Here is a 24991-nt window from a genome sequence, read left to right on the forward strand (position 1 = left end):
CACAGACGAGGAAGCGGGATCCACCGGACCCACCGAGGCCCTCTTCACCCTCACTCACACTTCAGCCCCCGGGATAACTGGCCTGCAGACCTACCAGACGAATCTCAGTAGGGGAAAAAGAGTCCGGATGGCAAGAACGAGACCGCACAGCCTCACAGCTCCCTGGCGTTCTTCACGTGGGCTAACGGGCAGGGCGGAAGACGCCCAGTGAACATGCGCACTGAGACGGGGGCCCAGGGAGCATGCGCGGCTGTGGGCCTGGGCGGGCTGCCCTTCCCAGCCCAATGCCCCAAACCCCCGGTTCCCATCCAGTGAGGATAATAGAATCCAACTGCCCTTTGCTGTTCCCTATGTTTCTGGGACTCAAATACCTCAAGTAGTGCTCCCCTCAAAACTCACTCGATTTTCAACTGAACTGACCCCCGACACACACACATACACACACATACACACACACACACACACACACACACACACACACACCCAGGGTCCTCTCTTGCCGTGGCCCCACCATGGGGACAAGAGCCACGGTGACCCACCTGGGAAGACAGGTAGACCACATGCAAAAACAGCAATAGCAGTCTACACCAAAAAGAAATTGTTCAATGTGAACAAGTCACAGAAAGAGACTGAAAAAAAAAAATGAATACAATCTCTAGGACCTGTAAAGAAATACTAAAACGATAGCTATCATTTGTAGCATCAGAATCACAGAAGGAGAAGTGACGGTATTAGGGAAACGGGACAGCCAGAGTGGCACCATGTGAAAATCAACTCCGTCTTGAAAATAGCAGGATACACAGTCCTACCAGTCACAACCCATGGTCCTAAGATGTTTGGAGTTGAGAAAACAGACGAAAGGTACCTCCAAGGACATGCTCCCACAGCAGCGGAAACTGCAGGGTTCCCAACACCCATAGCAATATATGCTTTCAACATAATTATGCTTTCATGGACTTACACACGGGTAAGTCAAGGATAGTTGTCTTTAAATCAACAGAATGATAAATTTCATCATGCAAGTCTTTGTCCCCCTGCACAAAGGTACAGATAAGTTTAGTCTTTGTATAGATAAGACCCCTATAGAAGAAAAACCTGATCAGGCCAAGTCTCACGCCTGTAATCCTAGTATTTTGGGAGGCTGTGCTGGCCAGAACACCTGAGCTCAGGACTTCCATCGAGACCAGCCTGAGCAACATCAGAAAATGTCATCACTACAAAAAACAAAGAAAAAGCCATCAAAAAATTACCTGGGCATGGTGGCATGTACCTAGACTCACAGCCACTCAGGAGGCTGATGTGGCAGGATCGCTTCAGCCCAGGAGGTCAAGGCTGCAGTGAGCTGTGATAACACCACTGCACCCCAGCCTGGATGACAGAGTGAGACCCTGTCTCAAGTTTTAAAAATTGAACTTAAAAACCTACAATTTTATCAATCGAATTCACCATATTAACAGATGAATGGGAAAGAATGCTGTGGTAATCAAAATAGATGCACTGTTTGATGAAACTCAACATAGATTCAAATGAATACGCTCAGCATATTTAGAACAGAATGGAATGACTTACTCTGAAGAAGTCCATCTACAAAAAAAGGACAGTAAATATGACGGTGAAATTGTGGAAGTTTTCCGTTTCTCATCAGGGATAAGACAAGGATGTCCACTATCACCATGGTAACAGGTGGGTCTGCACAGTGCCATAAAATCAGAAAAGGAAATAAAACTCTTTACAATGGCAGCAACAGGACTGGCGCAGAGGCCCACGCCTGTAATCCCAGCACTGTGGGAGGCAAGGCGGGTGCATCACTTGCACTCAGGAGTCCAAGAACAGCACGGGTAACATGGCAAAACCCCGTCTCTACAAACAATACGAAACGACAAAGAAAAATAAATGGCAGAAACAAAATTGCTCTTATTGAAGGATGATATGTTTCTGTATGTTGAAGACTGAAAATGATCTAGAAATAAAACTTTTAGAATTCATAAGCATATTTCACAAGGCTGCTGGATAGAAAACCAATATATAAGAATTATGTCTCCGCCGGGCATGGTGGCTCACGCCTGTAATCCCAGCACTTTGGGAGGTCGATGTGGGTGAATCACGAGGTCAGGATTTCAAGAGCACCCTGGCCAAGATGGTGAAACCCTATCTCTACCAAAAATACAAAACTTAGCGGGGCGTGATGGAGGGCGCCTGTAATCCCAGCTACTCAGGTGGCTGAAGCAGAGAATTGCTTGAATCCCGGAGGTGGGGGATGCAGTGAGCAGAGATCGCGCCACTGCACTCCAGCCTGGGTGACACAGCGAGACTCTGTCGCCAAAGAGAAAAATGAAAGAAAGATAAAAGAATGATGTCTCTACATACCAGCTCAAACACTTAGAATATAACATTTCAAAGAATGATACATGTCTCACAGCATCAAAAAGCTAGAAATAAAGTTCACAAAAGATGCGCAAGACTTCTTTGCAGAGGGCTGTAAAGCTTTATTGGGAGAATTGTAATGAACAAATTTCCAACATAGGAGCAGCCTGCATCATTTCAGCGTGTCTTCTTTTAACACTCTCATTGCTTTTCACCTGTAACAGAAACGTAACAATTGGGAACATGACTTAGCAACAGATTATTTAAATGACCCTAAAGGCATACAAAACACACTACAGTTTGGATTTTATTAAATGGAATAGAAACAAAACCCAAAGGGTGATCCTGTGTCTTACATCCAATTAAACCTCTCTATACACTTTGAGGACGGACCTGCAGAATTTAAAGATAATTTCTTCCCTAAACATCCAGTGCTTCCTTTCAATTCAGAAGCACTTACAATTCACAGTCAGCAATTTGGAAAACACATGTGTAAAACATACTTCAGTTGATTAGTCAGGAAGTACTAAAGTCATGGTCTTTCAACTTTAAATCTGATCAATCCATGTCTCTAAAGCTGAAACTTCCATGTAACATTTGATATGGTGAGAGATGATTATATCACATATGTGTCGACAGTCGTATTAGAAATGCTGGCTCATGAAGACTGACAGTGCGGCAGGCAGCGTGCATAGCACAGGCATCTTACTCACACCCATGCTGAGCATCACTGACCTACATGCCACAGATGATAGGAACTAATCGGTCTCTCACCAGTTGATAATTTCATCACTCAAGGTTTCCGTGAGGAAAGATTTTAAAAGCAATTGTTCATTAAAAGCCAGACAACCCCAGCCTGGGCAACATAGTGAGACCTCATCTCGACAAAAAAAAAAATTTTTTTTAATTTAACAAAAAAAAAAAAACAACTTAAGGCACGGTGGCTTGTGCATGTACTTTCAGCCACTCAGGAGGCTGAGGTGGGAGGACTGCTTTACCCAGGGAGCCAGAGGTGGCAGTGAGCTGAAATCACACCACTGTACTCCAGCCTGGGTGACAGACTGAGACTCTGTCTCAAACAAACAAACAAAGAGGAGGGAGAATTCACAATTTGACAAGATACTACGATAGGTATTCAGCTCCCCACACGGAAAAACTAGGATGAAGCAGAGTGACCGCTCACTTTCTTAGGAGCAATGAAATCTCAATTTAGAGATTTTCAGATGACTCAGGCCAGGGTTTCATGATTTGGGATCAACACATCATGCGAAGCAGATGATCTCTGTATCCCATGCATTCGATGCAACGGGATCAGAGTATGAAGGAACCAGAAGGGAAAATGGTTTTCAAATCTCTGACTTCAACTCACTATTTTCTTAAGAACCAAAGACAGGTTTAGAAGTGAAAGGACTCACTCAGCATCTCGCCAAGGCTGTGAGAGCTGGTATTTGAACCCGCATCAGTGCTTTGGCATTGTTCACACCAAGTGATGGGTGTTACAAATGTGTTATGTATTTGTTAAATGTTAGACCTAATACCATAAAAATCCTAGAGGAAAACCTAGGTAGTACCATTCAGGACATAGGCATGGGCAAGGACTTCATGTCTAAAACACCAAAAGCAACGGCAGCAAAAGCCAAAATTGACAAATGGGATCTCATTAAACTAAAGAGCTTCTGCACAGCAAAAGAAACTACCATCAGAGTGAACAGACAGCCTACAGAATGGGAGAAAATTTTTGCAATCTACTCATCTGACAAAGGGCTAATATCCAGAACCTACAAAGAACGCAAACAAATTTATAAGAAAAAAACAAACAACCCCATCAAAAAGTGGGCAAAGGATATGAACAGACATTTCTCAAAAGAAGACATTCATACAGCCAACAGACACATGAAAAAATGCTCATCATCAGTGGCCATCAGAGAAATGCAAATCAAAACCACAATGAGATACCATCTCACACCAGTTAGAATGGCGATCATTCAAAAGTCAGGAAACAACAGGTGCTGGAGAGGATGTGGACAAATAGGAACACTTTTACACTGTTGGTGGGATTGTAAACTAGTTCAACCATTATGGAAAACAGTATGGCGATTCCTCAAGGATCTAGAACTAGAAGTACCATATGACCCAGCCATCCCATTACTGGGTATATACCCAAAGGATTATAAATTATGCTGCTATAAAGACACATGCACACGTATGTTTATTGCAGCACTATTCACAATAGCAAAGAGAAATAATACCACACATCTACAGCCATCTGATCTTTGACAAACCTGAGAGAAACAAGAAATGGGGAAAGGATTCCCTATTTAATAAATGGTGCTGGGAAAACTGGCTAGCCATAAGTAGAAAGCTGAAACTGGATCCTTTCCTTACTCCTTATACGAAAATTAATTCAAGATGGATTAGAGACTTAAATGTTAGACCTAATACCATAAAAATCCTAGAGGAAAACCTAGGTAGTACCATTCAGGACATAGGCATGGGCAAAGACTTCATGTCTAAAACACCAAAAGCAACGGCAGCAAAAGCCAAAATTGACAAATGGGATCTCATCAAACTAAAGAGCTTCTGCACAGCAAAAGAAACTACCATCAGAGTGAGCAGGCAACCTACAGAATGGGAGAAAATTTTTGCAATCTACTCATCTGACAAAGGGCTAATATCCAGAACCTACAAAGAACTCAAACAAATTTACAAGAAAAAAACAAACAACCCCATCCAAAAGTGGGCAAAGGATATGAACAGACATTTCTCAAAAGAAGACATTCATACAGCCAACAGACACATGAAAAAATGCTCATCATCACTGGCCATCAGAGAAATGCAAATCAAAACCACAATGAGATACCATCTCACACCAGTTAGAATGGCGATCATTCAAAAGTCAGGAAACAACAGGTGCTGGAGAGGATGTGGAGAAATAGGAACACTTTTACACTGTTGGTGGGAGTGTAAACTAGTTCAACCATTATGGAAAACAGTATGGCGATTCCTCAAGGATCTAGAACTGGATGTACCATATGACCCAGCCATCCCATTACGGGGTATATACCCAAAGGATTATAAATTATGCTGCTATAAGGACACATGCACACGTATGTTTATTGCAGCACTATTCACAATAGCAAAGACTTGGAATCAACCCAAATGTCCATCAGTGACAGATTGGATTAAGAAAATGTGGCACATATACACCATGGAATACTATGCAGCCATAAAAAAGGATGAATTTGTGTCCTTTGTAGGGACATGGATGCAGCTGGAAACCATCATTCTTAGCAAAGTATCACAAGAACAGAAAACCAAACACCGCATGTTCTCACTCATAGGCGGGAACTGAACAATGAGATCACTTGGACTCGGGAAGGGGAACATCACACACCGGGGCCTATCATGGGGAGGGGGGAGGGGGGAGGGATTGCATTGGGAGTTATACCTGATGTAAATGACGAGTTGATGGGTGCAGCACACCAACATGGCACAAGTATACATATGTAGCAAACCTGCACGTTGTGCACATGTACCCTACAACTTAAAGTTTAATAATAATAAATAAATTTTAAAAAAATAAATAAATAAAAAATAAAAGCAGATCTTTACAAAAGCATCTGAAAATTATGAGCTATTGGTTCAAGGATTTAGACTCAAATCTTCATTCAACATGGCTCTGATTCAGCTTGTTTCTATATCTTACAGTCTATCAGTCGGATCCTGAGGCCTGAACTATGTTTCAAATAACCTTTATATAAGAGCTTTATTACTAAAGAGGCAGTATTGTTACCTCTCTCTTATTAAAAATATAATGTGGCCGCCACGGTGGCTCAAACCTGTAATCCCAGCACTTTGGGAGGCCGAGACGGGCGGATCACGAGGTCAGGAGATCGAGACCATCCTGGCTAACACGGTGAAACCCCGTCTCTACTAAAAAATACAAAAAACTAGCCGGGTGAGGTGGCGGGCTCCTGTAGTCCCAGCTGCTACTCGGGAGGCTGAGGCAGGAGAATGGCATAAACCCGGGAGTCGGAGCTTGCAGTGAGCTGAGATCTGGCCACTGCACTCCAGCCTGGGCGACAGAGCGAGACTCTGTCTTAAAAAAATAAATAAATAAAAATTTAGAAAATAAAAATAAAAATATAATGCTGGGTTGGGCACGATGGCTCTCCCCTGTAATCCCGGCAATTTCAAAGTTCGAGGCAGGTGGATCACCTGAGGTCAAGAGTTCAGGAACTACCTGTGCAACATAATGAAACCCCGTCTCTACTAAAAATACAAAAATTAGCTGGGCGTGGTGGAGTATGTCTGTAAGCCTTGCTCTGCGAGAGTCTCAGGCAGGAGAATCACTGGAACCCTGGAGACAGAATTTCCAGTGAGCCGAGATGGCACCACTGCACTCCAGCCTGGTCAGCAGAGTGAGACTACATCTAGAAAATATAATAATAATTATGATACTGTGGAAACAGACACCCTATAGTTTTCATGCCTAATGGATTGCCTACCTTCTTCAGTCATTTTCACCTCCTCTGGATTTGGCAGGCCCATCTTCTGGACATCAGGACCATCTCCACGCTCACACCCAGTCTTCGGGTGAACCTGTTCCTGGCTATCAGCTTCAGGCTCTGGCCCTTAAAAATAAAAAGTACATATCAATTTAAGCAGTAAAACATAAAATATAAGTAAGAAAATAATATTCATGCTCTCAGTGTTATTATATAAAAGCTTTAGCTAGTCTTATAATAAATGTGTTGATAAGAATCCCAGGAACATTATTTTAGGAGTCTGTTAGGAGAAAACAGGAAAACAGGGTTTTCCAAATATTACCCTCTTCCTTTCTGAAGACTGCCATCAGACACCTTTGTTGCCTCCTTTGCACTTCTCTGTTATTCTACTTCTGATTGTCCTTATCTTATTAAATGACTCAAGGCTGAAATCCTATTTCTCATAGCACTTACACTCCTAGCACTTAGACTCTTATATGGCATGAGTAGCCACCAATAAATGCTGAGTTGAAAAAAGGTCTTTATAAAATACATGAAAAAGCCCAAACTGCAGAACATTCTGCAAACCAACTGGTCTATCCTCTTCAAAAATGTCTATATTATGAATGACAAAGAAAAATTAAGGAAACACTCCAGATTAAAGCAAATTAAAAACACCTGAAAAGCACATGTAAGACGTGATCCTGAACCAGACTCTGGATTAGAAAAAGAAATCCTATCAATAAAATTATCTGGGCCAGGCATGGGGTCTCATTGCTGTGGGATAATTAAGGAATCAGAGAGACCGAGGGGTTGAGGAGGAATTATTTAATTATTTAGGTGCACCGACCCATTCTGATTAACATCCAAAGGACTGAGCCTGAACAAACAGTCAAGCTACCTTTTAAGCATTTCGTGGGGCTGGGGGAGATCTGTGCAGGGGGAAGTGTATCACAGAAGTGAGAAACAAAGACAGTTACTCAATTAAGACATGCATTACATCATTTCTTACTCTTCAAGGAACAACCTATTTTAAGACTTGAGATTATCTGTCTAATAACCTTGCTGCTGCACAGCTAGAGAAACAGAGTCTTCACAATGCCTGGGGAAGGGAGAGATAAGGCTCACTAGCCACAGAAGGAAAAACAGGCAGTTAATTTTAAAGGACTCCAACTCTTTCTTTTCCTCAGGGGGAACTGTGTTTTCTTACATACAACTGAGTTTTTGCTTACACATTCTTTAATTTCTTTTAATTCATTTCATTTCACCCCTTTGGTGCTTTTTATAACAAAGGTGTTCATAGAAAGCACCATTATTTGTCACCTCTTCACAGAGCTGAGCTGCTTCTTCTACTGGCAGCAGTTGATATTTGGTTAATGCCATCAACTGTGCAGTAGTGTGTCAGGTTACTATTGCCTTTATGGTTGACTGAATACTCCCAATAAACAGGTAAAATGCAAGGGAAGATGAGCCAGATGCCAAGAATAAACAAAAACCCACCAATAAGAGTTTCGAATCTTCTAAAGGTTGAGCACCATCCTCCAAACAATGAATCCGGGGCCCATCCGGATCAAGTCTGAACCGGAACATGGGCCAACTTGCGCATTCTAGCTGTGATTTCCATGACAACTCAGCCATTATCATTGATTTCTAGGCAACAGTTGGTTAAATTAAGTTTTCCACATACTCCTCCTTCTGAGGCTAAGAGGTAATCTAAAACCAATCTATTTTGATATATAGCATTTCTCATTTGTGTTGCTTGTATTGCCAATAAATCTAGTGCCCTTGACGCTTCATTGGTTATAATTTCAAGGACTGCCTGCAACTTTATGAAGCAGTTGACCATATAGATTGGGGTGTGATATCCCCATGACCCATCTTATGCCCAGGTAGCTGGCCCATAATATTTAGTGATTCTTTCAGGAGGCCATTCATTATCCTTCCAGTCTCCTATGTCTACATCCTTTGTGACATTTGTGTCTAATTTTGTGATTATGCTTCTTCTAGTTCTTCTTTTATTTTCATCATAAACTGGATACCCTAAGAGTTCCCCTTGCTTTAGAGGAATTAGTAAGAAGGATGGCTTGATTGTTCCTAATACACATGCCCCTGTCCATTTAGCCAGCAGTTGCCAATATGCCCATGCTCCACAGATCTAATATAGGCCAGAGGGTGCTTTCCAAGCATTTGGAGACCCTAGAGATGCCAAGAGTGGCTTAGAATAGAGAACCGAAAGGGTTTGGATCTGGTAAGTAGGAGTCATTCCGGGTGTTTCTCCAGAGTTTTGTCTTTAGTCTCATCATAATACTGTTGCCCTAGGCAGATTGTTTCTCCTACTCCTTCTCTGAAAGACTTTCTCCAATGGGCGATACAGTATTTTCCAATTATGGAGTTTTTTAACAACCAAACACTGGCTGAGGCTGTTGGTTCACTGGCAGGGTTAGGCGAAGTGAATTTATCTTGTGGCATTAATTCCTTTGCCTCCCATGGCCACTGGTCCCCCATATTAGTTTCTCCACATACACAGCATGAGGAAATTCCTAAGCTGTCAGTTATGTTTTCAGCTGGTTGGGCAAATAAGTTTTTGGTTGATGGGGAAAGCGCAGACACTGACTGATCAAAATGCTTATAGAATGACTTATGGACCCAAAATTGCAGGGTTGGACGCATTTGAGTCCTTCTAGTCTTTTTGACAATTAGTAGTGGACTCCAAGGCCTGCTCCTTGTCTATTTACCTGTAATAGTGCTGTCTGTCCTGTAGACCAGAAAGGTAGCTCTGGCTTTAAGATAGCAAAATTTAAAGGATTGCATGCCCTTGTCTTACAGTTTGGTTTGGTTGACATACTCCTTAGCAGAGCAGTCCTTCCTGAATGTAAGTGTTGGAGCTCTGTTAGCATAGACCACTGAATGTTACAGTCTAGGCATCTGATTTGTGGTTCTCCGTACAGATGTTTAGGGCTGCTCCTGCTAAGCCTCTCTTGTGTTAAACCATTGCAGACTGTTTCTGGTTGTATGTGTAGGTTCTTAACTTGGTTCCTGTACATTTATAGTAGGTACGGTACAGTAGAATTTTAACTATGGTATTTTTTACCCAGGTAGTGTGTACACAATGTGGGTATCCTTCTAAAGATTTCTCCCCTTTTAGTATAGACAGAAATGGTAACAACATCAGTGTATGTAATAGAAACATGCTTACACTACACATGGGCATGGCAAACCTTCCTCTGAGCATAGACATTTGCAGCATTTGCAGTAATAACAACAGAACAATCAGTATTGACAGAATTATAACTAGGCTTATAAATTGTATTTACATTTACTTATCCAGAGATGGCCCTCTTAGCTTCGGCTGTGCGTAGACTAGTCAGCTTCCAGGATGTGACTAGAGCAGAGATTGTAGGATCCTCAAGCTTCAGCCGTGTGTCGACTGACCAGCCCCTGGTGCGGTCAGAGCAGGGCAGTCATCCTTCTTACCGGTGGTTGGGTTTTGTCATAGGACCATTTGGGTGGGGCAATCTGGGTCTTGTTAGCTAATCCACTGGTCATCGTCAGGAGTCACGGTTGCCACTGGTTTCAGCCGGCTATTGTGAATCCAAGGTGTGACACCTGCAACTTTAACAGCAGTGGGAGTAGACATGATTACAATATGGGGCCCGTCCCATCAGGGCCCCAGGGTTGTTAGATTCCACCTTTTAACCCAGACAGAGTCCACTGGCTTATGTGGATGCACTGGGTCTGTTAGACTTATAGGTATCCTTTCCCTTACCTAGCTTTGCACCTCTTGCATTGCCACTCCTAAAGCCTGCATCTGTCTCCTAAGGGTTAACTCTCCTAACTCCTTTAAGTCCCCTCTAATTTGATTAATGATTGGGGTGGCCTTCTGAACAATATTTCATAGGGTGAATACCCAGTTTGTTTTGTAGGTGTACACCTGACCTGGAGGAGGACCATGGGCAAGACCTGATCCCATCATAAGTGAGTTTCCTGGCAAAACTTTTTTAGTAGCTGTTTGAGTGCCCACTTCATCCATTCCACCTTCCCTGAACTCTGTGGTCAGTAGGCTGTGTGCAGTTTCCATGTGATCTTTAAAAGTTGAGTCAGCTGTTGTACTACTTCTGCCACAAATGCAGGATCATTGTCTGATCCTAGGGTTAAAGGCAACCCAAATCTTGGCATGATGTCTTTTAGTAGCACCTTTGTTACCTCTCGTGCCTTTTCAGTTCTGGTGGGGAAGGCCTCAACCTACCCTGAGAAGGTGCAAACAAACACTAGCATATACCGGTAACCTCCTGCTCAAGGTAACTCGGTAAAGTCTACAAGCAGGTTCTCAAAAGGCACAGCTCCTGCTTCTTGAATTCCGGGGGGTTGAGTTGGTCCTTGTTTTGGATTATTCCGGGCACAGGATAGACATTGTTCACAAACAGCACAGGTGATGGCAGAGAGCTGTGGCACATAGAAATGTCAACCTATCTCAGTCTCTAGTCGTCCTTCCAATGTGTGTTCTTTTATGGATCTGCTTCACAAACCTTGGGGCTTTTGTTTCTGGGATGGCTAGCCTCCCATCAGAGAACAGCCACCATCCATTTTTAATATATTTTCCTGTTTCCTGACCAAACCAAGCTTTTTCACTTCAAGAGTAACTGGTTACCTCCAGTAAAGGGGGCTCTATAAGGAGAGACATTGCTAGAGTTCTTTCTTCAGGTAAAGCCTTGCTCATTGCTGCCTGCCTAGCCTCTCGGTCTGCCTTTCTGTTGCCCCGTGCCTCATAGCTTTTCCCGATTTGGTGTCCTTTGCAATGAATGACAGCCACCTTCTCTGGAGCCCATATGGCTTCTAATAATTGTAAAATTTCCTCTTTATTTTGTATTTCTTTTCCTTCAGTAGTCAATAGTCCTCTCTCTTTGTACATTGCCCCATGGGCACGCAGGGTTGCAAAAGCATATCTTGAATCCCTATATATGTTTACTTTCTTCCCCTTGGCCAATAACAGTGCTCTGGTTAATGCTATTAATTCAGCCTTCTGAGCAGAAGTCCCAGAAGGTAAGGCTTGAGCCTCGACCACTGAGTACTGGGTCACTACTGCATACCCTGCATATTGCACCTCATCTGTTATGAAACTGCTACCATCAGTGAAGTAGTCAACATCTGGGCTCTCCAAGGGGGTATCTCTGAGATCTTCCCGGCTGGAGAACACTTCATTCACCGTATTTATGCAACAGTGGGGAAGGTCCTGCCAGCAGTAAGGCAACCCACCATCCTTCCAACTGGGCTCCTCCACAGGTAGTAGGGTAGCTGGGTTCAAGGTATTCACAGACTCCAGTGTTATCTGGGGATTTTCACACAGAAGCCCTTGATACTTTAGCATTCTAGAGTTGGACAGCCAACGATGTCCTCTTTGCTCCATTAAGGTGAATACAGCGTGTGGCACCCAGACTATTACCTTCTGACCTAGGACTAGCTTGTTGGCATCTTCTATAAGGATTGCAGTAGCTGCCAGCACCCTGAGGCAGTGGGGCCAACCTAAGGCCACCAAGTCCAGTCTCTTGGATAAGTATGCTACTGGCTGATGCCAAGAGCCCAACAACTGAGTTAAGACTCTGACTGTCATTCCCTTCCATTCATCCACATACAGAAAGAAGGGTTTTGGTTTGTTTTTTTAACATCTGGCAACCCTAGCGCTGGGGCTTGAATGAGAGCTTCCTTTATATCTTTGAAGGCCTTCTCCTGTTCCTTTTCCTATATGAGGGGCTCTCTTTCTTTTCCTTTGGCAGCCTCATATAAGGGCCTTCCTGTAAGGGAGAAGTTTGCAATCCAGATTCGGCAGAATCCTGCTGCACCCAGAAATTTCTTGACCTGCTACCTTGAAACTGGGGTGGGCAATGCACATACAGCCTCCTTGCATGCACTTCCAAGCCTGTGCTGGCCTTGGGATACCATGAATCCTAGATATCCAACCTCCCGAAAACAGACTTTTGCCTTGTCCTTGGACACTTTGTAAACTGGCCTGTATTCACCATTTGGCTTGCGCACAGGAAGCAGAGGAGTATTCCAGGAGGACTTGCATTTCACTATAATCCTATGTTCATAGAGCTGATTTAAATGTTTTGTTATGCCATCAATTGCCTCTCTGGGTAGGGGTACTGACAGACTCGTACCAGGGCAGCATAAGGGTTAAGCTCTACTACCACCGGGGGTCTGTTTGCAGCAAGTCCAGGGGGGTTGTCCTCAGCCTATACACCTGGTACCTTGAAAAGCATTCCCCACATATTGTGTAGGTCTGGCTCCGGTAGCCTTCTGGCACACAGTTCATAGAGCCACCATTCCTCAGCCTTTGTGACAGTTAGAGTCAATACCATTGCCTTAGACTTTCCAAACTCCAGTGTCATATTCCCTTTAAATGTAAAGGAAATTTGTGCCTGCAGTTTCTGGAGTAAGTCTCTTCCTAACAAGGGCACTCGACAATCTGGCATATATAGAAACTTATGCTGCACTTCTTGTCCCCTAATAACACATCTCCTGGATTTGCAGAAAAGTCTCTTTTCTTTGGCCCCTATAGCCCCTACAATAGTAGCACAGTTCTTTGTGGGGGAGCTAATTGGGTGAGGTACCGCAGAGAAATTAGCACCAATATTGACCAGAAAATCCATTAATTGGCCCCCTACTTCCATAGAGACCATAGGCTCCCCGGGGCCTGAAAGGATGGAGTCTAGTCTGTCTCATTCCTCTAAATTCTTGGCCCCCACTAAGCTGATCGGATCAGGATCTGCCTTGGAAGCACCACAACTAGCAATCAAACGCCGCTCTTGGGTGTTAGACCATTGAACATTCTCCTTATTCTTTTGACATTTATCCTTCTAGTGTCCTTTCCTTTTGCACCGTGCACATTAATCTCTCTCCAGCCTCGGCTGGCTTTCCAACTCCTATCCAGACTAGCCTTTTCCATGACCGCGTTCATGCCCGTGTCCATGCCTCCTTGCAAAGCCAGCTTCTCCTCCTGTAAGGGCTGCTGCTAGTAAATTAGCCTTTCTTAAGCCTCCGATCAGCTTTCTTCTTTGCCTCCTGATCTCAGTTAATGTACACCTTGGTAGCCACTTTAATAAACTGAGTAGCATTCATGCCGATGAAGCTTCTAACTTCTGCAATTTATGCCTAATATCTCCTTGGCCCTGCCTTACAAATGCTGTATTCACCATGCGCTGATTTTCAGCAGCATTAGGGTTAAATGGAGTGTACAACCAAAATGACTCACAAAGTCTTTCTTAAGGGAAGGGGAACATCACACACCGGGGCCTATCATGGGGAGGGGGGACGGGGGAGGGATTGCATTGGGAGTTATACCTGATGTAAATGACGAGTTGAGGGGTGCTGACGAGTTGATGGGTGCAGCACACCAACATGGTACAAGTATACATATGTAACAAACCTGCATGTTATGCACATGTACCCTAGAACTTAAAGTATAATAATAATAATAATAATAATTAATAAATAAATAAACTGGCTAGTGCTTTTATCTGCAACCTGGAGCACTTCTAAGATTTTTTATATTGGTTGCATTTTTCCTTTTTTTTTGAGACGGAGTCTGGCTCTGTCGCCCAGGCTGGAGTGCAGTGGCCGGATCTCAGCTCACTGCAAGCTCCGCCTCCCGGGTTTACGCCATTCTCCTGCCTCAGCCTCCCGAGTAGCTGGGACTACAGGCGCCGCCACCACGCCCGGCTAGTTTTTTGTATTTTTTAGTAGAGACGGGGTTTCACCGTGTTAGCCAGGATGGTCTCGATCTCCTGACCTCGTGATCCGCCCGTCTCGGCCTCCCAAAGTGCTGGGATTACAGGCTTGAGCCACCGCGCCCGGCCGCATTTTTCTTTTACCATCCTTTAGTCTTTGCAGAAGTGTTTCTTGGCGCCTTTGTAGGTGTTGAAGCCAGACTGCCTCATCTGGGTCCTAGTAGGTGTCCTTTTGTCCTCGTAAGAGGCGTAAGCATAACTTGGGCATGGCCAGACCTGAGATGGCCTGTCTGACTTTTCTAGCCTTTCACTTTAACTTCCCGGAGCTCTGATTTCTGTGAGACTGGGAGCCTGTATCTCTTTGAACTTAACTCCTTAGGGGCAGTTAGCCTTGGTAAAGGGGGGTACATTGGAATGTAGGGAGGAGGGGTCTCTATTACCTCCTGTGGTTCTTGCAAAAACGGTTTTCTCTTTCCTCAGACTTTTCTTTTGTTTCCATAGCTGCCCGGGCAGCTGATTCTTACTTTCACTTTTGGCTTTTACTTTTCACTTTTTACTTTTGGAGTTACAAGCCTCTGTGACTTTCCCTGTAACTCTGTAGCTGCCAGAGCAGCTGGTTTCTCCCGGCGTGAGCTGCGAGCATTCTACAATAAACTGCTAGGCATTTAGTCATCAATCAATATAAAGACTAGGTCTGAATGCCCTGGCTGTCCTCTGACCCCAGTCACCACCTTAAAACACATGGCCAATTTCTCTGTAGTGCCTTTGGCCAGCCATCCAACACTAAAAGAGGGCTATTCTAATTCACGGTATGTCCTTAACTTTTGAGCATCCAGTTTCATCCCATAATCACCTCTAAATCCTTTTAAAAATTTTTTTATCATGCACTCCAAAGGAGTTGGTTTCAATGCTTTTCCTCCCATTTCCTCCCTTGTAGCACACTTTCACTCTCAGGTCCACCAGACTGGGTCCTATTACGACAGTTTCAGAGGCTGCTTAGCCAGGAACGTGCCTTCCCCTTTCACAGCCTGCTGTGGCTATGGAGCTGGTCCTATCAGCTGTGCACAACGTCCTAGGTCTGATTTCCCCGCACTTGCCTTGGAGCACACAGCCCACGCTAAGGGATCTGTGCTTCCCCACGTCACTCCCCGCATTGGGCTCTCCCGAGACCATCTCTTTCACACACTTTCACACATGTCCTCTGCCCCAGGACTCCTCATCGGATGAAACGGGCCTCTCCCGTGTCCCAGGTGAGCCTAGTTAGGCTCCCACATTCACACACATACACACCACTCCTACCCCAGGACTCCTCATCGGACGAAACGAGCCTCCCTCATGTCCTGGGTAGGACCACACACACCCACACACTCCCAATTGGGGTGGCAAGCCACTCTTGCTACCCTGCCAGCAAGCTCTTCCTTGCTGCACTTGCCGCTCTATCGGCCCATTTTCTCCACCAGTGAACCACTTTCACTTTGTTAGGGGGACATGAGGTTCATCCAAATTGGCAGGCCACTCCTGCCACTCCCAGCCACTCTGGGTTAGATGAGTAGCTGGTCCCCGGGAGGTGATCAAGCTCCCCTTTGTCCCTATGGGACGGGCTTTCCTGACTTGGGCCCTTTATCCTTACTGTGGTTCCTGAAGTGCTGGTATCATGCTGCAGCCCTGTCTCTGGTTCCTCTGCGCTGCCACATAAGTCCTCGGGATGCAGGGAGAGCCAGTCTCCATCCGGGTAAAGCTCCCCCATGGTGTGCCTTGGATGCCAAGTCTCCCCCAGTCCTGGGGGTCTAGTCCCACAGGCAAAGAAGACAGTAAATCTGTCATCTCTGATCCCCGTCTGGGCCACCAGAAATGCTGTGGGATAATTAAGGAATCAGAGAGACCGAGGGGTTGAGGAGGAATTATTTAATTATTTAGATGCACCAACCTAGTCGGATTAACATCCAAAAGACTGAGGCCCAAACAAAGAGTTAAGCTATCTTCTAAGCATTTCATGGGGCAGGGGGAGATCTGTGCAGGGGGAAGCGTATTACAGAAGTGAGAAACAAATACAGTTATTCAATTAAAACATGCATTACATCATTTCTTACCTTTCAAGGAACAACATGTTTCACGACTTGAGATTATCTACCTAGTGACCTTGTAGCCACACAGCTAGAGAAACAGAGTCTTCACAATGCCTGGGAAAGGGAGAGATAAGGCTCACTAGCCACACAAAGAAAAACAGGCAGTTAATTTTAAAGGACTCCAGCTCTTTCTCTTCCTCAGGGGAAATTGTTTTTTTTTAACATACAACTGAGTTTTTGCTTACACATTCTTTAATTTCTTTTAATTCCTGTTCCATCACGCCTGTAATCCAAACATTTTGGGATGCCAAGGTGGGCAGATCAGGGGAGGTCGGAAGTTCAAGACCAACCTGGACAACAGGGCGAACCCTATCTCTACTAAAACTACAAAAAAAAAAAAAAAAAGGAAACATTACTCGGGCGTGGTGGCCAGGCCATGTAGTTCCAGCTACATGGGAGGCTGAGGCATGAGAATCCCTTCACAACCTGGGAGGTGTAGCTTGCAGTGAGACAAGATCGCACTACTGCACTCCAACCTGGGGAACAGAAAGAGACTCAGTCTCAACAAAGGAAAAAAAAAAGGAAGAAACAAATTGTCTGGAGAACTGGAAAAATTTGAGTATGCACTGTGTATTAAATGACTGCATTTTCTCATTGTTAAATTTCTGATTTTGATCTTTCTGCAGTGATAATCCAAGGAATGACTTTTTCTTTGTTCTGACAATATACACACACTCAACTACATAGGGTAAAGGGCCATAATATCTGAAACTTTATCTAAACAAGTCAGCATTAATAACAGTAAACATATATCCATATGTGTGTATGTGAGTGTGTGGGCAGCAGGGTAAGAGAGGGAGGGAAGAGATATGAAACCTATGAAGTGAAAGCTATTAACAATTGGTGAATCTAGGTGAAAAGTATATGGGTTCATTGTACTATTCTTGCAAATTTTCTATAAATGTTATGTCTTGAAAAGAGATACAGTAAAAATTTAGAAGAATATAAGACAACTACACTGAACTTCAGGAAGACAGGTATTTTTAATTGTGGTAAAAAATATATGTATCATAAAATTTACCATCTTAACTATTTTTAAGTAGTACAGTTCACTAAAGAGTTATGTTTGCAACATTACCAGCCACTAGGCACAAATTTTGAATCTGTGCTTTCCTATACCATGAAACCTTTAGTTATCTGTTTGCTTGTTTGTTCGTTTGTTTGTTTATTACTGATGAGATCTCGCTATGTTTCCCAGGCTGGACTTGAACTCCAGGGCTCAAGCAATCTTCTCACCTCAGCCTCCCAAGTAGCTGGGACTATGAGTGCATGGCGTTCAGCCCAGCTTGAGACCTTTCTACTAAATGACAATCTGAGGATAAACCACAGGACATGCATAACGCTTATATTCAGCCGTAGAGTACCAAGAGCAGTGTGCATCACCTAAGAAATCTGAAGTCTACAACATGGATAAGATTTCAGTTACAATTACAACGTCAATTTCTGAAGGATTGATTAGCTGAATGGATTTGAGGACTATGGAAAATCTTACAGTCACGACACCCATTACCTACTGGGGTAAAGAGAAACTTAACTTTGTTCAAACAAAGTTATATTTAGGTCCGAAGGTCCTACATGTAATATTCCATAAATGAACCCCGTGAAGAACAAAGCACCAAGTATAACATTGTGAATCACACAAAATATACTGTCCTGCACTGAGAATAAGGGAGTGGGTAGACAGCAATTAATGGGCATTGTTATCAGACATATTCTAGAAACTTTTAACAGTGAATCCCTGGAATAATCCATGACCTCAGTTACATAAACGTTTTGTTTGAAAATATTTTATCTAGGAGAAATTATTTCAATCTCAATGTTAATCTCAGGATAATTCCTTTCTTGCTTTTTCTAACCATAAAAGGATTTAATCACCTCCTAAAAGTCACTTAGAAAATCACTAAACCAGCTACCTGTATGGCAGTATCCTCGTTTATCCAGCTTTTATCAAACGTACCATATAAAAATATCAATCAAAGGAAATGGTGGCCAACATTCAGCGACTCGGTTTTTGGAGCTGCTCCTGTTCCTCTGAACTGGGTCTCTTCTTGGGCCAGTACTAAGCTACCTTACAGTAAAGCATTTGAGTTTTAAGCATTTTCAGCAAAATCATTTCCTTCTTTACAGCAACATCGATGGTAGGAAGACACAAACCTTGGAGCAAAATACAAATTTTGTATTTACCAGTCAAAGGTTCTTGGATAAAACACAATCCCCACACTTCCATTCTCTCATTCATAAAGTTGAGAAATTTTATCATAGTGAGGGATTTGCCTAAGCTAAGCTGCAACTACATAGCCTCCACGCTTTTCCAGTCAATTTCAGGCATTCTTTCCATTGTTTTCTTTCCTCCTGTTTCTGCTATATGACAATGCATAACACACACACACACGCACACACAGACACACATAGACGCACGCACCAGCAGGCATTCTTCTTCCCTTTCCCTCACCTTGACCTGCAGATGCTCCCTCATCCTCTCCCTCCTGAGCAGGTGCAGGATCCTGACATTGAGCTGCTGGTTCCCCTTCTTCATGTTCTGGTGGTTCCACTTCTTCATCACTGAACTGCTCGGGCTGGGGAATATGTGTGGGTGTGTAAATTTAAAAAAAAAAAAAAGTTTTGTTATTGATACAAAATTTTACATATATACACAGAATACATAGCTATTTCTGATCATAACTAAGCCCAAAGACATTTCTCCAACTCTATTCTCTATGGCCAAGAAGGTTACCCACAGGGAGGTTACTGTGAGAAAAGTGACGCACAAGGACTTTGGAAGCTATTATACTCTGTGTTGGAATACATGTGTACGATCCGTCATTAACAAACAAAGCATGAGAAAGAAGTCATGGGCAAAAGCTGAAGAGCATGAGAGGAAAAACAAAAAATCCTCCACAATCAACGTTTCCTTCATGAGACGCCGTAATCATGTTTTATCAGCAGGAAAGACGTTTCTCAGCATTTCCATACTAATGCAACAACACTATCGCAAAAATTAATTTCTGCTAATAGAAAACATCGAATTAACGTTTAAGCGCTCACCAGCATAGGCCCAATCATTTCAGGAGGCTCTACATAGCGTCTTGGTCTACGCCGATAGGTCGATCTTCCTCGCCAACTCATATTTCACACTGAAAACAGACAACCGTGATTGGGAACATGCGCTCCAGAGGGCTGCTATATTCGATCACTTCCATGGATCAACGTTAACTTGTCCTTTTAATTTTGAAAATACTCTCAAAATAAGTCCCAGAGTGAAGCATACGTGTGTGCGTTTTCTGAGTGTCTACAAAGCCACTTATGCTGGCCAAGCTGGCAGAGCAATCATCTTAAGAAGTGTGACAAAAGGCAGAGGGCATTTTTTCTAAATTTCTTTTGGTCCCGCGGTCTCCCTGTGTTGCTCTGGCACAGTGCAGTGGCGCGATCACAGCTCACTGCAGCCTCGACTTCCCACTCAAGGGATCCTCCCACCTCAGCATCCCGTGTAACTGGGACTACAGGCGCAGGCCACAGCTCCCCCCTGACAGAGGGCATTTCTGATGAGGTTTAGTTTCACAAGTGGACTCCACATGAAAACACTAGTGAATCATAATTCTCGTGATTGCTACTTTTGGAACACTCCCACTTACTAGAGCCATTCACCCCTCTCAAATCAAGTTTGGTTGGACCACACAGCCTCGCCCAGTCCTTCCCACTGTTTCCGGACCTTCCATAGCAGAGGTGAGACCTTGCAATGCTTCTCACTCGGAGGCTCCGCACTCCACAAAGCTTGGGGGGCACTCACCAGCCCGCAGCCTTCCCAGGTGCCAGCTCCCTTCTTTACTGCCCTCCTCGCACCCGCCTGGGGCCTCGTTCAGGGATCTGCCCTGTGTCCGGGGTTCCTGGCACCTCCTGACTTCCAGCCCTCTGACAGCACAACCAGCAATCGCCCCTTCTACTCCTGAGCCCTTGACCTCCTCCCCTTCATGGCCCACCTTCCTCCCTGTCCTGGCCCCTTCACAACCACAAAGCTGATGGTGGCCTCGCAGCCTTTGAGAGAAGGAGGACGACCTCGAGGCCCTTCTCTTTCAGAGGTGAGGAACTCCCTCCCTTTCAGAAGACTCGAGGCCCTTCTCCCTCAGGAGCTACAAGGCCCTTCTCCCTCAGAGGCCACAGACCATGAGCAGGACCCGACAGACCCACCCGAAGCACACTGCCAGCTCTTCAACCTCACTCACACTTCAGCCCCCAGGCTGACTGGCCTGCAGACCTACCAGATGAATCTCAGTAGAGGAAAAAGAGTCCGGACAGCAGGAACAAGACCACACACCCTCACAGCTCCCTACCGTTCTCCACCTGGGCAAAGCATCGGAGCGGAAGACGCCCAGTGAACAGGCGCACTGAGACGGGAGCCAAGGAGCATGCGCGGCTGTGGGCCGGGGAGGACTGCAGTTCCCAGCCCCGCAACCCAAACCCTGGATTCCCATCCCCACTGAGGATAATGGAATCCGACCTCCACCTCCCTCTGCTGTTTCCTATGCCTCTGGGACTCAAATACCTCAAGTAGTGCTCAAGTAGTGCTCCCCTCAAAACTCATTCCATCTTCAACTAAACTCCCCTCCCCTCCAGGGCCCTCTTTTGCCCTGGCCCCACCATGAGGACAAGAACCACGGTGACTGCCTGGGAAGACAGGTAGACCACCTGCGAAAACAGAAATAGCAACCTACCCCAAAAAGAAATTGTTTAATATGTGAACAAGTCAGAGAAACAGACTGAAAGTAAAATGAATACAACCTCTAGGACCTGTAAGAAAATACTAAAATGGTATCATTTGCAGCATCAGAATCACAGAAAGAGAAGTGACAGTATTAGAGAAACAGGACAGAGTGACACCATGTGAAAGTCAACTCCATCTTGAAACTAGCAAGACACATTCCTTACCAGTCACAACCCAGGGTCCTAAGATGTTTGGAGTTGAGAAAACAGACGAAAGGTACCTCCAAGGACATGCTCCCACAGCAGCCGAAACTGCAGGGTTCCCAACACCCATAACAGTATATGCTTTCAACATAATTATGCTTTCATGGACTTACACACTGGAAAGTCAAGGACAGTTGTCTTTAAATCAATAGAATGATAAATTTCATCATGCTCTTAGCCCACCCACACAAAGGTACAGGTAAGTTTAGTCTTTACATAGATATGACCCCTATATAAGAAAAATCGGCCAGGCCACGGCTCACGCCTGTAGTACTAGTATTTTTGGAGGCTGAGCTGGGCAGATCACCTGAGCTCAGGTGTTCGAGATCAGCCTAAGCAACATGAGAAAATCTCATCACTACAAAAAAAAAAAAAAAAGAAGAAGAAAGAAAAATTAGCTGGGCATGGTTACATGTACCTATAGTCACAGCTACTTAGGAGGCTGAGGTGGGAGGATCGCTTGAGCCAAGAAGGTCAAGGATGCAGTGAGCTCTGATGACACTACTGCACTCCAGCCTGGGTGACAGAATGAGACCCTGTCTCAAATTTTAAAAATAGAAAATAAAAATGTACAAAGTTATCTATCTAACTATCTACATTAACAGATGAATGGGAAAAAAATACTGTGGTAAACAAAATAGATGCACTGATGAAACTCAACATATATTCAAACGAATACTGTCAGCAAATTTACAACAGAATGGAATGACTTACTCTGATAAAGCCTGTCTACAAAAAAAAAAGGACAGTAAATATGATGGTGAAATGGTGAAATGTTTCCGTTTCTCATCAGGGATAAGACAATGGATGTCCACTATCACCATGGTAACAGGTGGGTCTGCGCAATGCCATAAAATCAGAAAAGGAAATAAAACTCTTTAAAATGATAGCACCGGCCCAGCGCAGTGAGGGCCTGTAATCCCAGCACTGTGGGAGGTGAGGTGGGTGCATCACTTGCACTCAGGAGTCCAAGAACAGCCCGGGAAACATGGCAAAACCCTGTCTCTACAAACAATACAAAAGGAAAAACAAAGAAAAATGGCAGAAACAAAATTGCTCTTATTGAAGGATGATATGATTCTGTATGTTGAAGACTGAAAATGATCTAGAAGTAAACTTTTAGAATGCATAAGCATATTTCACAAGGCTGCTGGATAGAAAATCAATATATAAGAATTATGTCTCGCCTGGGCGCAGTGGCTCATGCCTGTAATCCCAACACTTTGGGAGGCCGAGGCGGGTGGATCACGAGGTCAGGAGTTCAAGAGCAGCCTGGCCAAGATAGTGAAACTCCATCTTTACTAAAAATACAAAAAAAAAAAATTTAGCCGGGTGTAGTGGTGGGCTCCTGTACTCCCAGCTACTCGGGAGGCTGAGGCAGAAATTGCTTGCATCCAGGAGGGGGGGTTGCAGTGAGCAGAGATCGTGCCACTGCACTCCAGCCTAAGCAACAGAGTGAGACTCCGTCTCAAAAGAGAAAAAAAGAAAGAAAGAAAGAAAAGAATGATGTCTGTACATACAAACTCAGTTAGAATGTAAAATTTCAAAGAATGATACATATCTCACAGCATCAAAAACCTAGAAATAAAATTCACAAAAGATGTGCAAGACTTCTTTGCAGAAGGCTGTAAAGCTTTATTGGGAGAACTTTAATGAACAAATTTCCAACACAGGAGCAGCCTGCATCATTTCAGCGTGTCTTCTTTTAACTCTGTGATTGCTTTTCACCTGTAATAGCAACATAACAGTTGGAAACATGACTTAACAGCAGTTTATCTATATGATTCTAAAGGCATGTAAAGCCCGCTACAGTTTGGGTTTTATTAAATAGACTAAAAACAGAACCGTAAGGGTGATCCTGTGTCTTACATCCAATTAAACCTCTGTATACACTTTGAGGACAGACCTCCAGAATTTAAAGGTAATTTCTTCCCTATATATCAAGTACCTCCTTTAAATTCAGAAGCACTTATAATGAATGGTCAGCAATTTGGAAAACACATATGTAAAACATATTTCAGTTGATTACTCAGGAAGTACTAAGGTCATGTTCTTTGGACTTCAAATCTTATCAACTCATGTCTCAAAATCTGAAACTTACATGTAACATTTGATATGGTTAGAGGTGATTATATCACTCTATCCACTGTCTTATTAGAAATAGTGGCTCGTGCAGACTGACTGTGGGGGCAGGGAGCATGCTTAGCACAGGCATCTTACTCACACCCATCCTGAGCATCACTGACCTTCATGCCACAGAAAATAGAAACTAAACAATCTATCACCTTTTGATCATTTACCCACTCAAGGTTTCCTTCGTGAAAGATTTAAAAAGCAATTATTTATTAAGAGCCAGAGAATCCCAGCCTGGGCAACATAGTGAGACCTCATCACTACAAAACTTTTATTAAAAAAACAAAATAAATCAGGCACAGTGGCTTGTGCCTGTAGTTCCAGCTACTCAAGAGGCTGAGGTAGGACGATCACTTGAGCCTGGGAGTCAGAGGTTGCAGTGAGCTGAAGCTGCACCACTGCACTCCCGCCTAGGCGACAGAGTGAGACTCTGTCTTAAAAAAAAAAAAAAAGAAAAGAAAGGCAGCAATAGCAAGATGGCCAAATAGTAATACCTCTGGTCTGCAGCTCCCAGCGAGATCAAGGCAGAAGCTGGGTGATTTCTGCATTTCCAGCTGAGGTACCCGGCTCATCTCACTGGGACTCATTAGACAGTGGGTGCAGCCTGTGGAAGGTGATCAGAAGCAGGGTGGGGCATTGCCTTACCGGGGAAGCACTAGGGGTCGGGGAACTCCCTCCCCTAGCCAAGGAAAGTCATGAGGAACTGTGTTGTGAGGAACGGTGCATCCAGGCCCAGATACTATGCTTTTCCCACGGCCTTCTCAACCTGCAGACCAGGAGATTCCCTCCTGTGCCTACACCACCAGGGCCCTGGGTTTCAAGCACAGAACTGGGTGACCGTTTGGGCAGATATGGAGCTTGCTGCAGGAATTGCTTTTCATACCCCCGTGGTGCCTGGAATGCCAGGAAGACAGAACCGTTCACTCCCCTGGAAAGGGGGCTGAAGCCAGGGAGCCAGGTGGTCTAGCTGAGCAGGTCCCACCCCCATGGAGCCCAGCAAACTAAAATCTACTGGCTTGAAATTCTCACTGCCAGCACAGCAGTCTGAAGTTGACCTGGGACTCTCAAGCTTGGTCGGGGGAGGGACATCTGCCATTACTGAGGCTTGAGTAAGCAGCTTTCCCCTCACAGTATAAACAAAGCCTCCAGGAAGTTCAAACTGAGCAGAGCCCACCACCGTTTGGCAAACCCGCTA

The 24991-nt window shown here is 44.2% G+C and overlaps 1 protein-coding gene across 3 annotated transcripts; it reads right to left on the reverse strand.

Annotated features, from left to right (window-relative positions):
* Positions 1-1886: 1886 nt before the first annotated feature.
* LOC140710884 (G antigen 10-like) lies at positions 1887-19887 on the reverse strand. 3 transcript variants are annotated; one of them, XM_073013714.1, is made up of 5 exons: positions 19747-19887; positions 19154-19277; positions 6873-6998; positions 6158-6159; positions 3182-3244 (listed from the first exon to the last, which is right to left on the reverse strand). In XM_073013714.1, the coding sequence occupies exons 1-5, from the start codon at positions 19825-19827 to the stop codon at positions 3182-3184; spliced, it is 396 nt and encodes a 131-aa protein (XP_072869815.1). In that variant the 5' UTR covers positions 19828-19887. The 3 variants fall into 3 exon arrangements, 2 of the variants coding, with proteins under 2 accessions (XP_072869816.1, XP_072869815.1); XM_073013715.1 differs by lacking the exons at positions 3182-3244; positions 6158-6159 and adding an exon at positions 1887-2579; XR_012092028.1 differs by lacking the exons at positions 3182-3244; positions 6158-6159; positions 19154-19277; positions 19747-19887 and adding exons at positions 10166-10463; positions 16206-16640 and having other exon boundaries at positions 6890-6998.
* Between the last annotated feature and the right edge of the window lie 5104 nt (positions 19888-24991).

Source organism: Chlorocebus sabaeus, chromosome X (genome assembly GCF_047675955.1).
Source record: "Chlorocebus sabaeus isolate Y175 chromosome X, mChlSab1.0.hap1, whole genome shotgun sequence".
Taxonomy (NCBI): Eukaryota; Metazoa; Chordata; class Mammalia; order Primates; family Cercopithecidae; genus Chlorocebus; species Chlorocebus sabaeus.